The sequence below is a fragment of the Podarcis muralis genome, chromosome 13 (assembly GCF_964188315.1).
Source record: "Podarcis muralis chromosome 13, rPodMur119.hap1.1, whole genome shotgun sequence".
In the NCBI taxonomy this organism is placed as follows: domain Eukaryota; kingdom Metazoa; phylum Chordata; class Lepidosauria; order Squamata; family Lacertidae; genus Podarcis; species Podarcis muralis.
Genome location: NC_135667.1, coordinates 26,050,164 through 26,063,501, shown reverse-complemented (window position 1 = coordinate 26,063,501; position 13,338 = coordinate 26,050,164). Strand labels below are relative to the sequence as shown.

At 39.9% G+C, this 13,338-nt stretch overlaps 2 protein-coding genes and 1 pseudogene across 2 annotated transcripts; 1 reads left to right on the top strand and 2 right to left on the bottom strand.

Annotated features, from left to right (window-relative positions):
• Window positions 1–972, bottom strand: LOC144325351 (olfactory receptor 6Z7-like; annotated as a pseudogene).
• Window positions 973–5,012: 4,040 nt separating this feature from the next.
• On the bottom strand, window positions 5,013–5,921 carry LOC114582896 (olfactory receptor 6C4-like). Its single transcript, XM_028704243.2, has one exon. It carries the CDS (start codon window positions 5,919–5,921, stop codon window positions 5,013–5,015), a length of 909 nt encoding a protein of 302 aa, XP_028560076.2.
• A 4,940-nt stretch (window positions 5,922–10,861) lies between these two features.
• On the top strand, window positions 10,862–11,812 carry LOC114582897 (olfactory receptor 14A16-like). Its single transcript, XM_028704244.2, has one exon. The coding sequence runs from the start codon at window positions 10,862–10,864 to the stop codon at window positions 11,810–11,812; it is 951 nt and encodes a 316-aa protein (XP_028560077.1).
• Window positions 11,813–13,338: the final 1,526 nt, after the last annotated feature.

The window sequence follows — 13,338 nt, the reverse complement described above, 5'->3', positions numbered from 1 at the left end:
TCATTGTAACAATTCTCTCCAGCTTCTTGGAGGAATGCAATACTTTCCAAATAATTTCCCTATGGCATGCTTTACCTCCTTATTTCTCAAGCTGTATATAAGAGGATTTGCAACAGGGGGTAGGACTGTATACAAGAGAGAGAAAGCTTTGTTGAGATCACGGAGTGCTTCTCTCTTCGGTAACATATACACTATCATGATGGCTCCGTAGAAGGTAGAAACTACAATAAGATGAGAAGAGCAAGTGGAAAATGCTTTCTTCCTCCCAGTTGTAGAAGGAATTTTCAAGATGGTAGTTATGATGGCTATGTAGGATGTCAAGGTGAGGAGAAAAGGTGGCAGGGTAAATATGAATGCCAGGACAAAACTCATAACTTCCACCAGGTTGGTGTCACTACAGGAAAGTTTTATAAGTGGGACAGTATCACAGAAATAATGATCAATTTCATTGGGACCACAGTATGTTAACTCTAGCATAAAACCCAAAAGTATTAAAGTAGCTATAAGTCCATTTATCCACGAAGAAACTGCTAGTTGGATGCACATTTGTGCATTCATAGTTGTTGTGTAATGCAGTGGTTTGCATATTGCTAAATATCTATCATATGACATTACTGAGAGAAGATAGCATTCTGTTCCTATTAGGTAACCAAAGAAAAAGAACTGCACAAAACAGCCACTGAATGAAATCACATTTTCCTCAGTCAACAAGCCCACCATCATTTTGGGCATGACATTTGATATATAGCAAGTCTCTAGGCACGACAAGTTTCCCAGGAAGAAATACATGGGCGTATGTAGATGCTGATCAACTACCACTAAAATTACAATGAGTACATTCCCAATCATGGCTGCAATATAGATCAATAGGAAAACAAAAAATAGGATATTTTGCCATTGACCGAATTTTCCAAAACCCAAGAGGATATATTCTGTAACATTCATCTGCTTTCCTCATGTAGTCTGTTCCATAGTTTATGAAGTGCATTCATCAGAGATTAAAGAGATCTTGGAATCTATCTTTGAAAAAAGAGATAACATTAAAGTTAATAGATTAGCCTGGCAGGCGAATTATTTGACCCAGAAGAGCAGCAAATGAACAGACAGGACACCAGGAGTTGGGATGAAATCAGGCCAAATCTTTATTGATGGCACCAAGCATGATACAGGTTGGAATGGCAGTAGGGCCTGGATCGGCTCATCATTCCACTTACCTGATGCTAGTGGAATGGAATCCAGCAGTTGGACTAAGCCAAGCCTGCACCATGGGAGTTGGCCAGTGCTGAACCTTGTCATGGTGCAAGCCAAGTTGGCAAGTTCTCACTGGGCAAAGAGAATGAGGATTCTAGCCAGGCAGAGACCCCAACCTGAGGTGCCATGGCCAGTCCCCACTATCTTGGGCCCTTTAAGGAGGCTCTCCTTTATACTAAGTTGATTTATCCCAGTGTAGTTTCCATCCCCCATGCCAAGACAGCAATTTCCCACCTAACCAAAGAAAGCCATCATTTTCAAGGTAGCAAGGAGAGAGTGCTCCCAAGTCTTATGAAAATCCTATGTAAAGTGCAGAACAGAGTGGGGTGCCATCACAAAAAAACAATGATTATACGTGTTATGATGCACATGTGTCCAATGTTTGCATTTCAGAAACATTTATCATGCACATCTCGTAGCATGACATGGGGTCCCAGTGGTCATCCATAAAAAGGAGACCAATATGGTCCACACCCAACTTATCTCAGCAGCAGCAGGTATACTTGTAACACTGGTTATGCATTGCCTAAATATTACAATTCCTGAATGTTTCACAGCATGATTGTTGAAGTTCATGGATATAATTAAGTTGATCAGATTGAAAATTTGCAGAAGGATAAGTGAGACAGAAAACTGCTTACCTCCATGGCATGAAAACCACATTTTCTCCTTTCTCATCTTCACTTTATTAAGAATTAAGGCACATCTGTCTTCTTTTGTTCTTTCCTTCCTTCCTTCTTTCCTTTATCCTGCCTGCCTGCAATTTAGAAGACAAGATATCTGAGATGTTCTGTTCTATATGTGTTGTATGGCATGAGTTGTCCTGCAGGGAATATCTTTCCTGGTTACCATTGCTTCAGTTCAGAATCACAGGAGAATACATCCCTAGATGCTTCTAGAGATCAGTCTTTTCAGATCAGTGCAGGAATTCTTTTAATCAAATCAAATCAAAACATAAACCATTATACCCAGCTTCTTCAACTTATATGAGTGCCAAAGACTAGAAGCAACACTAACCTCAGATGTTTATAAGTAAATAGCAGGTTCACAGCTGATGGAATGTGGAAGGCTGCCTTATCTTATGCTATAGTACATAAGAATGTAAGAAAAGCTCTGCTGGATGAGACCAAAAGCCAATCTAGTTCACAATGACCAACCAGATGCCTTTGGGAAGCCTGCAAGTAGGACTTGAGTACACAGCAGCCTCCCTACTTGTGACTGCCAGCAACAGGCATACAGGGGCATGCTCTCTGCAACTGGTAGGATCCCAATATGTCTGCAGCTGAGCAGCCAACTCTTACTAAACTACCTTTCCCCAGGAGATTAGTCAGGGAATTAACATTTAGAATTCTGTTACAGAAGCAGAATATCTAATCATCCATGATTGAAGCATTAGTAACCTGGCCAGCAAGGTCTCTCATCTCTCATGATTGGCATCTGACCAACTAGGATACACCAATATGTGCAACTCACGGACGGCTGACTCCAGAATGCCTCCTGTTTTGCTCCCTCTGCTGCCACAGCACTGATGATGGTGGTGGCTGGCAGGGGGCTTCCAAGGGTAGACTTTTCTCTCTACCCATAGATAAGGGTTGTGAAATCCTATGGTCCCTGGAACACCTTCCCAGGAACCATCAGATCATGTCCTAAGCGAATTTTCCAGGAACATTTGGCAAAAGTACTGGAATGGTACCAAAGCAGTGTCTAGACCTTTCAGCATGGATAGCTCCTTATTAGGAATAGAAATCTAATAGGACTCTAATCTTAATTTAGTCTTTTTATTTAATAGACTCTTAATCCTCAAAAAAATTCTAAGTGGTTTACATAAAATATAAATATACATTAAAATTACTGATAAAATCAGATATTCAAAACATTAAGCTAATATTTTCCAAAATATAAATAAAAGCAGCAACACACACACACACACACACACACACACACACACACACACACACTATTGCACATTTCTCTCAGTGCTCATGTTTTTCTTAAGCTACATTTTATAAATGAATACTGGAAACTGCATTAAACATCACCTACATATACAATGGCTTAATATGAGATGAAGTTTTCTAAATATATTCTCACATTCCTTCTTTGTTAGGTGTAATAACGTTCTAATAATCCCATATTTTAATCAGTTGCTGGTGCAAAGCTAGCTTAAAGCAAAAAGGAGTCAACACCCCAAACAGGACTGTAAAATGCATTTTATATTATAGTAAAGCATGCTTATGAAATGGAGGAATGCTACTAGTTTCATTCTGTAAAACTGACCTCCACCCCCCATATCATTTTGAGGTGCCATTTTCATCTTCCTTATTTTTGTGTTTTCTTTGTTACTCTCTTGATGTGTGTGCTATCCCAACCATGTCTACTCAGAAGTCAGTTCCATTGCAATCAGTGAAGCTTACTCCCAAGTATGTGAAGAATTGCAGCCACACTAGCTAACTAAAAAGCATGCACAAGCAATGAATGAGCTCTGTGCTCATCTTCCATCTCCCTATCCAACTCTAGCTCCATATACTAGGCAAAATACTTTTATTATAAAGAATAAGTGACTTCACTTCCTAACCAGTGCAACAGTCTCTCATGTCATGTAAGCGGAAGATCAGGAAAAAAATAAACTATTTTTCAATACAGTGGTACCTCGGGTTAAGAACTTAATTCATTCTGGAGGTCTGTTCTTAACCTGAAACTGTTCTTAACCTGAGGTACCACTTTAGCTAATGGGGCCTCTCGCTGCTGCCGTGCCACTGCTGTGCAATTTCTGTTCTCATCCTGAAGCAAAGTTCTTAACCCGAGGTTCTATTTCTGGGTTAGTGGAGTCTGTAACCTGAAGCATCTGTAACCTGAAGTGTCTGTAACCCAAGGTAACACTGTAATCAATCATTGTTGGTGTGTGTGTGTGTGTGTGTGTGTGTGTTTGTGTTTGTGTGTGTGTGTGTGTGTGTGTGTGTTTAAAAAACCCTCTTTGCCTAATACAATTTGAATCTGGGCTAAGAATCTACATGAAAAAATTCTGTACAGTGGTATCTCGGGTTACAGACACTTCTGGACGAATTAAGTTCTTAACCCGAGGTACCACTGTATTGGATCTTTCTGTTTCTCTGACTCTAGTGGAAAAAACATTAATGTGTCATTTGTTTTTGCTCTCCCAATTGGCATTCCATTTGTTTTACAAACAAATCACTAGGAAACAAATATTTGTGGTTATATATTTATTGAATTATGCTACATAAAATATAGAAAGCATTATTGTTTGGTTTTGAATGTGGAATGTGGATTGAACCCTGCCATACGCCACTCATTTGTTTTTTTTAGCCACCAATGCTTTCAGTTTGGGGTTTCCCACACCTTTATTGACTGATTGCGGAGCTGATATTCTCCTCACACAAAAATACGCTCGTTTTTACAAATAGTCATCCAATGCAATTAATGAATTATATAATCTCATTATTATTATTTTACAAACACTATTTATTAAAAATATTTTTATACTATGCACTCATTTAAAATAAAGAGGGTGGACAATATATGGAAATACAGTAAAACACACAAAAATAAGAATTAAATAAATAATAAGAATGACTGGATTATTTAAACAGGTTCATGATTTTCAATAAAATGTATTATTAATCCTGGAAATGGATGGATTGATGCATCCTTTCAGAGACTGAACTGTATAACACTCTCCAAAAGAGAGAGAGAGATATGCAACAGAAAATGCTCAGGTTCCTTCTATTACATATTAAGTTGCTTCACCTCACAAGTTTCCTAATATTATTCCTCAGTGAATTTTTTACCTCCTTGTTCCTTAGGCTGTATATAAATGGGTTGGCCAGAGGCGACAGAGCTGTGTACAAGAGAGAAGAAATCATTTGCATCTCTCTGTTCTCTGTTGACTTCGGTATCATATACTCAATCATGAGTGTGCCATAAAAAATTGAAACCACAATCAAGTGAGAGGAGCAGGTGGAAAAGGCCTTTTGCCTCCCAGTGGCAGAGGGGATCCTTAAAATGGCAGCAATAATGTATACATAGGAGGTTATAGTTAGAACAAATGGAGGGACTGTAAATATGACAGCCACAATGTAACTTGCAATTTCCAACACACTGGTGTCGCTGCAAGAGAGTCTGAGAAGAGGGAAGTATTCACAGAAGTAATGATCCATTTCATTAGGGCCACAAAACATTAACTGTAATATCAAAATGAGTAAGATCAAGCAAGCTATAAATCCACTGAACCAAGATGCAGCTGCTAAATGGATAGAAGTCTGGGTTTTCATAGTTGTTGCATAGTGCAATGGTTTACAGATTGCTAGGTACCTGTCATAAGACATCACACAGAGTAAAAAACATTCTGTAGCTTCCAAGGAACCAAAGAGATACCACTGTGTTAAGCAGCTGTTGTAGGAAATCCTTCTGTCTCCAGTAATGAGAGCCAAAAGCATCCGTGGGAATATATTGGAGCTACAGCAGGCCTCCAGGAAGGAGAGATTCCCCAGGAAAAAGTACATGGGGGTATGAAGGTGCTGATCAAAGACAATAAGGGCAAAAGTAAGAATATTTCCAGTTATGGTCACAACATAAATTACCAGAAATGTCAGGAAAAGAAGTGTCTGCAATTCGTAGAATTCCCGAAATCCCAGGAGAATAAATTCTGCCATCTTTGTCTGGTTTCCCAACATTGAGACAAATGAAATCTTTGTGAAAAGAACAATACAGAGAGAGGAGTCATATGATATACCACTTCATATTTCAGCAGAATTCTTCAAATAGTTTACAAGATTGAGCATGATTAAGAGTGATGGTTCATTAATAAAAAGGAAAATCACAGATTTTTTGTATAAGATTTTATCAAAGATCATGAATACAGTTCAAGGATCCTCACGAAGGTTTTTATTTTCCTTTCAATGTAAAACTAATTTCAAATGGGTTTTGTTTTTGTTTTTTGGTGGGGGGGGGGCATCTGCTGAAGGCAACTCTAGTCCTTGACAGCTGCTGCCATAATGAATTAATCAGCCATTAACAGGTTGCAAAAAAGGTTCCTGAAACAGATTACCATGGTCATAGCTTTGGAAGAATAGTTTGTGGGACATGTTTATCTTATAACTTAGGGACTTAACTGAGTTTATATTACTTTGTTATATCTTTTACCTTTTATATGACTGTCTATAGTAAAAGTTCCCTGGGCAAGTCTAAAAAAACAAAAACAAAATATGTTACATACAAATTTAATAATAAGAGGAAAGTTAAAATATAATGGAAACCAGTAGAAACCACAATTTAAACACATATGCTAAAAGTAAGCACCAGACTATGAGAAATAAGTTAAAGATCTGGGTGAATATATTCACCTGGCACTGAACAGATCACAAAAATAGTGTTGGAGAAACCTCCCTCAGCCATCTCTGAAAAGGCCATACTTCCTGATAGTTACCCACCTCTCTTCATTTATGATTTGTCTATAGCTCTACTTCTTTTGCTGTTATTCAGTGCAGAGATATTTTATGATAACAAATGGATCAGTTCCTAAGTCCTTTTCTTTCCTTCATCTCATTCAGCATCTTTGTGTCTTACAGTGCTACGAACTAAACACCATACCACCAATACAACCAGTGATAATGTGTCCTCTGGGTTTTTTTTAAAGCAATGAACAGAACCTACCGCTCAACCATTAGGGAAATAATATATTGCAAAAACCATGAATGGGGAGTGAGGGAATTCATTACAGCAAATCAAATGTCATAACATTCTGCAACACTCTGAACCCACAGAGCATATGACATCCCTCCGATCTTCCCATAGCCCTTATCAATTTTCCTACCCCAAAAACCTAATTAGATGTCATCTTTATTACTGGACCTGACAGTGAAGTTTAGAGAAATAGTTTTTGTTTTGTTGAATATCCCTTAGTGGATTGGAAGGGACTGGACATGACCTGTGGAGTTGTCATGAAGGAGATGGCTTGGTGCTTAGGAAGAATGGAATGAGTTCAGATAGTTGGAGATAGATGAAGAAAGGCCCTAGGCTACTCCACTTGTGAGCCGCCCCTCACAACTAAAAGAAAATGGAAGAGTTTTCCTACTTTGTCATTCCTTTGAATTATTCCTTTCTCCACATTAACAGCAACACCTGGAGCTGCAACCCACTTGCATCCTCCTTGCCCTACTTATGTGTGCCTGTGAGTTTCATAGAATCAGAATTCTAGAGCACTCTCTCCTTGCTACCTTGATGTTCAAGATGGCATGATGATCCTTTATGGTAACTGAGATATTTCCATAGTCATCCCTTTTCTCCACTGAGCCTTCCCTCTCTACTTGCAGGTTAATTCATAGGAGGGGATGGAAAGCTTTATAATGCTTCCCCTTCTGGAGTTTGGGGTCATTTCACCCCACAAGCTTCCCACCTGCCAATCCATGGGTTAGTGTATCACTGAGCTATTTGGGTTGCTGATTGACAGGGCCAGAAAGTATCCCCCCGCATCTGATTTAAACTTGGTTGGGTTCCCCACCACCACCTTTCTTTCAGTGAAAATGATGGCTTTCTTTTGTTAGGTGGGAAATTGCTGTCTTGGTATGGTGGATGGAAACAACACTGGGAAGAATCAACTTAGTAAAAAGGAAAGCCCCCTTAAAGGGCCCAAGGTAGCGGGGACTGGGCATGGCACACTCAAACTCAGGTTGGGGTCTCTGCCTGGCTAGAATCCTCATTCTCTTTGCCCAGTGAGAACTTGCCAACTTGGCTTGCACCATGACAAGGTTCAGCACTGACCAACTCCCATGGTGCAGGCTTGGCTTAGTCCAACTGCTGGATTCCATTCCACTACCTTCAGGCCCAGCAGGCCGGATCTTCCTGTTATATACCTGCTGGGATTGACAAGGCATCTGACTCTCACCTGAATCTCATAGCTCTCCTGATGAGTGCTTTGGTCTGCAGCCACACTGTCCATAGGCCCATTTGGTCTCCGGCACTGTCCATAGGCCCTCGCAGGAAGGTAGAGAGGAGAAAAGCCTATATAAGTCTTTCCACACCAGTGATTAGGGTAATTTTGCCCTGCAAACTTCTTCCCCTCCAGCCCTTGAGTTAGAGCCTTTACACAACTATTTGGTTACTGATTGACAGGGCTGGAAATGACCCCCCCTTCAACCTGATTAACTCTTGGTTGGGGTTTTTCCACCTTTCCTTCAGTAAAATGTAAGGTTTGCTTTTGTTAGGCAGAATGATGCTGTATGTATAGGGGTGAAAATGGTATTAGGAAGGATCAACATAGTGAAAGGGGGCTCCATAAGGGACCTGAGGGGAGAATTGGCCTTGGCATGCCCCAAGCTTGGGTTGGGTCTCTGCCTGGCTGGAATCCTCAGCCCAGCTGCCCAGTGAGACCTTGCCAGCTTGGCTTGCACCAAGACAGGGTTCAGCATTGGATGACTGCCTAATATTTATTTATTTATTTATTTATTTATACATACATACATACATACATACATACGTGGCTGGATTTCCCCAGCCACTCTGGGCAACTCCCGAAAGAATATTAAAAATACAGTAAAACAGCAAACATTAAAAACTTCCCTAAACAGGGCTGCCTTCAGATGTCCTCTAAAAGTCAGACCCCAACAGATCCCACAACCCTCACCCCCACTTCACTTTAGGCCACTGATACCTCTTCTCTTGTGTGTGGATACTGTAGTTTTATTTACATAGGGATCCAGAGAACTGAGATGGCACACACCATATAGCAGAGGAAATGAACATTTTCTCTGTAGAATGACACAGTTCATTGAGGGATGCTTGCTTGCCATATGTTGTCAGTTGGGTGGGTTGATATCAGCAATGGCAACTTCAGAGCTAAATGTGGGCAGTACCAAAAGATGGAATTCCATTCCTTTTTCTCTTTCTGCTCCCTCACTCCCTCTCTTCCTGTCACTCTCTTTCCCCCATTGTTCCTTTCCTTGTCACTAGCATGAAAGTAGCCCAAGATGTGACCATCAGACCACAGGCTGCTCACTCTTCCAATCTGTGATAACTATTCAAGATTCTAAAACAGTAGAGCATTCATCGTGAATAATACACCTCAGGGATAAGATGCCAATGACACAGTTGAGAATATAGTTCATGTTGGCCTTAGGGAATTAAACTCCCTATGTGGAACACAGATTTTCACAAGAGCCCTGCTAATGATTCCGATTTTTGCCATCACATGTTTTGTCAAATGCTACTTACTGCCTTTCTTGCAGGTGGTCTTCATTCTGTGGCTGCTCAAAGAACTTCCAACTCTGGCTTTGAAGCGGACAATTTTGCACAGTCGTTAGAAGATTGTTGTTGCACCTTTTTAAATATCTACATTTTCTCCCCAGACATACCACCATATATCATACCAGGAAGGTAAAATTACAACGCACAGAAAATACCTTTGCCTGTATTTGCATGCTGCTCTTTCTCCTTTGCCACCATCACTTTTAATGATTTGGATTAAACTAAATATTTTAAAGGCAACTCAATGCACTTTATGCTTGAGGGGGAAATTGTATAGTTTGCATAGGTTTACTTCACAATACATTGATGATTTGGGAGGGGGGTAAAATTGGGCTGGCCAAACTATGTATGCTGCTCTTAGTTTAGGGCTCGTGGATAAGGTCAGCAAAAAGTTACCTGCTGTTTACAGATCCATTATGGTCAGAAAAACTGGTGAGGTCCTTGGGAACATTATTGCATCATGCACTTTTCTAATGTTAATTTGTACAAGGTTTTTTCAACCTGCTCTAAAGGCCTTAATCTTCCTGGAGGATCTAACCAGTTTCATTATGACTTCTGCTATTTCCTTCAAAAGCTCTCTGATGTTTTGTCCAAGGATAAACCTCCAAATTGCATTCCAAATTTTACCATAGATGAAATTCTGTGGCCACATTAATCCTTTCCATTCTTCCTCTAGTGCATCTTTAAAAGACATGATTATGTTACGCCAAGGATCACCCCACCCCATACGGGCACACTAGATGCCTTAGAACAGGGTCAGATTTGGTCTATTAAATTTCATCAGCATCTTGTGTGAGGCCCAAATTTGATGCCCCCTGCCTTCCATTCTGCATGTGCACTATGTCATAGTCATGGCATCCTGCGGTACCCCCTTGGCTTGGTGCCCTAAATTCAACTCTGATTAGAAATTTGGAACTGGCACTTTTACAAGTGCCACATAATGCTCATTCCACACTTACAATAAATCAATCATTTCATGTAGCAGGACATACACGTTGGAACTTCCTGCTTTTGATATTAGACAGGAGCCTTCATGGTATTGTTTCCAGTGCTTGCTAAGCCATTTTGTTCTAGAATGCCTTCCCAGGCATGCAATGTGCTTTTGACATGTATTTTTAGTAAGTGTTTTAAATTTCTGTTTAATATGTGTATTCATTTGTATTTTTAAAGACTGTTTTAGATTCTGTTGTAAGGCACATAGAAGTATTTTGTCCTAGCAAGTGGTATATAAATGCTGTTAAACAAATAAATAATGTGCTACCACCCAGTTTTCCTACTTCTGTTTCCATAAGCAACAATATATGGTGTTCTGTTCTGTTTGTTTTAACAGGGGGCTGCTTCTGCATCAGAAATGTCCAATCAGACTTCTGTGGGTGAATTCTTGCTTCTGGAATTTTCAAACACACGGGAGCTGCAGCTCCTACATTTTGCCACATTTCTTCTTATATACTTGACAACTCTGGTAGGAAACCTTCTGATCATTACAACTGTAGGCCTTGATCACAACCTCCACTCCCCTATGTACTTCTTCCTTGCAAACCTTTCCTTTCTTGACATCTCCTACATCTCCGTCACCATCCCCAAATCCATGGTGAACTCTTTGATCAACTCCAGACAGATTTCCTACTCAGGGTGTGTTGCTCAGGTCTACCTGGTCATCACTTTTGCAGATGCAGAATTGTTCTTACTCACAGCAATGGCTTATGATCGCTATGCTGCAATCTGTCACCCCTTGTATTACAGGGTGCTCATGAGCTGGTGTGTGTGTGTAGAAATGGCAGCTGGTTGCTGGATTGGTAGCATGCTTTATTCTGTTGTGCATACAGCTAATACCTTCAGGTTATCCTTCTGCAAATCTAACACCATTGGACAGTTTTTCTGTGATGTCCCACAACTGCTGAAGATCTCTTGTTCAGATACGTATGTCAATGATATCTTAATGTTTGTCCTGGGATATTCATTGGCATCTATATGCTTCTCTATCATACTAGTTTCCTATGTATACATATTCTCCACTGTGCTAAAGATCCCTTCTACCCAAGGAAGGTACAAAGCCTTCTCCACCTGCCTCCCACACCTAATCATTGTCTGTTTGTTTCTGGGCACTGGAGCTTTTACTTATACAAGACCAAGGTCAGCATCCTCAGTTGGTCGGGACCTCGTAGCTGCTGTTCTCTATTCTGTGGTGCCTCCATTGATAAATCCCATCATTTATAGCTTAAGGAACAAAGAACTAAAGGGGGCCTTGAGAAAATTAATTAAAAAACTAAAATTCCCTACAATAAAACTTGTTATCTCGTAGTGTGCTGCCTGGTGTGTTTGTTTGTTTGTTTGTTTGTTTGTTTGTTTGTTTGTGTGTGTGTGTGTTAATCCTCAAAACCCCCTGCCCAATGAAAGTGTCTACTTCATCTAGCATCTAAACAAAAAGGAGAGTCATAGAACAGCAGATATTTTAACTCATTTTAAATTTATTTGCTTGAGTATTATGGGAAACACTGGCAGTCAGTTTAAAATGCATATGTACCATCCAATTGTCCTGGCCCACATGATCTTTGACCACTTGCCAAACAATAGGGCCTACATAGATGTTCTGGGTAATTTTTTTCTATATATAATAGTTTTTATTAGTTTTCAATTACAGTTCAATAGTAACGACATTATAACAATACCCATTTATAATACAATTATTAATTCCAATCATTCAGATAACAAATTATTTAATTTAGATAAAGTCACCCCCGCGTGCTAGATTTGGTGGTTTGATGATTTTCTATATTTTAGGGTTGCTGAATCATAAATGTAGAGAAGAAAACTTTAAATAAATAAACCGTAGTCTCTTCCCTCACTGTCCTTTGCACCAAATGAAGTCTTATCTCAAGTTCAAACTTTAAAGTCCTTGCAGTTGGTTTGTTCTGCAGTTTGTCATCTTATCTCTTCTACCACACGTCTGTACTTTAGTCCAATTAAGCTCTAACTAACAGGAAAACCTCTGCTTCTTAATGGTGGCATTGGAGGGTTTTCAGTAGGTGAAGTACTTTTGCATTCAGTACCTCCTTGCCCCCAAAATCCCATGCCAGAGTGAGAGCCAGGTACCAAGACGAACTATGAAGTCCATTCCCCCTGTCCCTGGGGGTCAGTTTGCAGTCAACCTTGTTATTCTTTTCCCAACGATCTCCTGCTGTCATGGAGGCAGCCTCTATTCAGGCAGAGAAGAACTGGAAGCCAGATGTTCTAGGTATTGGACTGAGGAAGTTTCTCCTTGGTGTGTTTGTGTGTAAGAGAGTGTGTATTCCTGTGTGTGAGAGCAATGGAGTCAGGAACTCCCAGGTGTTGCTTGTCTTCTTGCAGTAGTGCCCAATTTTCAAAGTTTCAGTACTCACTACCTTCATAAATATGTTTTCTAACCCACTAAGGATATTCTGACACATGGTTTCCGAACCCAGGTTGTAACTTGAGTGAGAGCTTCTATGATTCTTTCCACAAATTAGCAAATAGGTAGATGCCACAGATGTTTAATTTTCTGTTGTTGTTGCTTTGGTGGTATGTATGACATATAAATAGACTATAGGCCAGATGTGTATATTTGTGGGTATTTTAGTTTAGACATATAGAATGACCCAAACCAGCTAGTTCTCTCTTTCTATTTAAAATAATTCCTACATGTACAAAGCTAAAAAAAAGATCAAGGTGCCTGGAAAAGATCAACATAATCACAGCTGACCTATATTCTATGTACTTAAATATATACAGTGGAACCTCTACTTACCACCATAATCCATTCTGGTGACCCGTCCTGTAGGCATAATGGGTCACTGGTAGAAGCGGCAT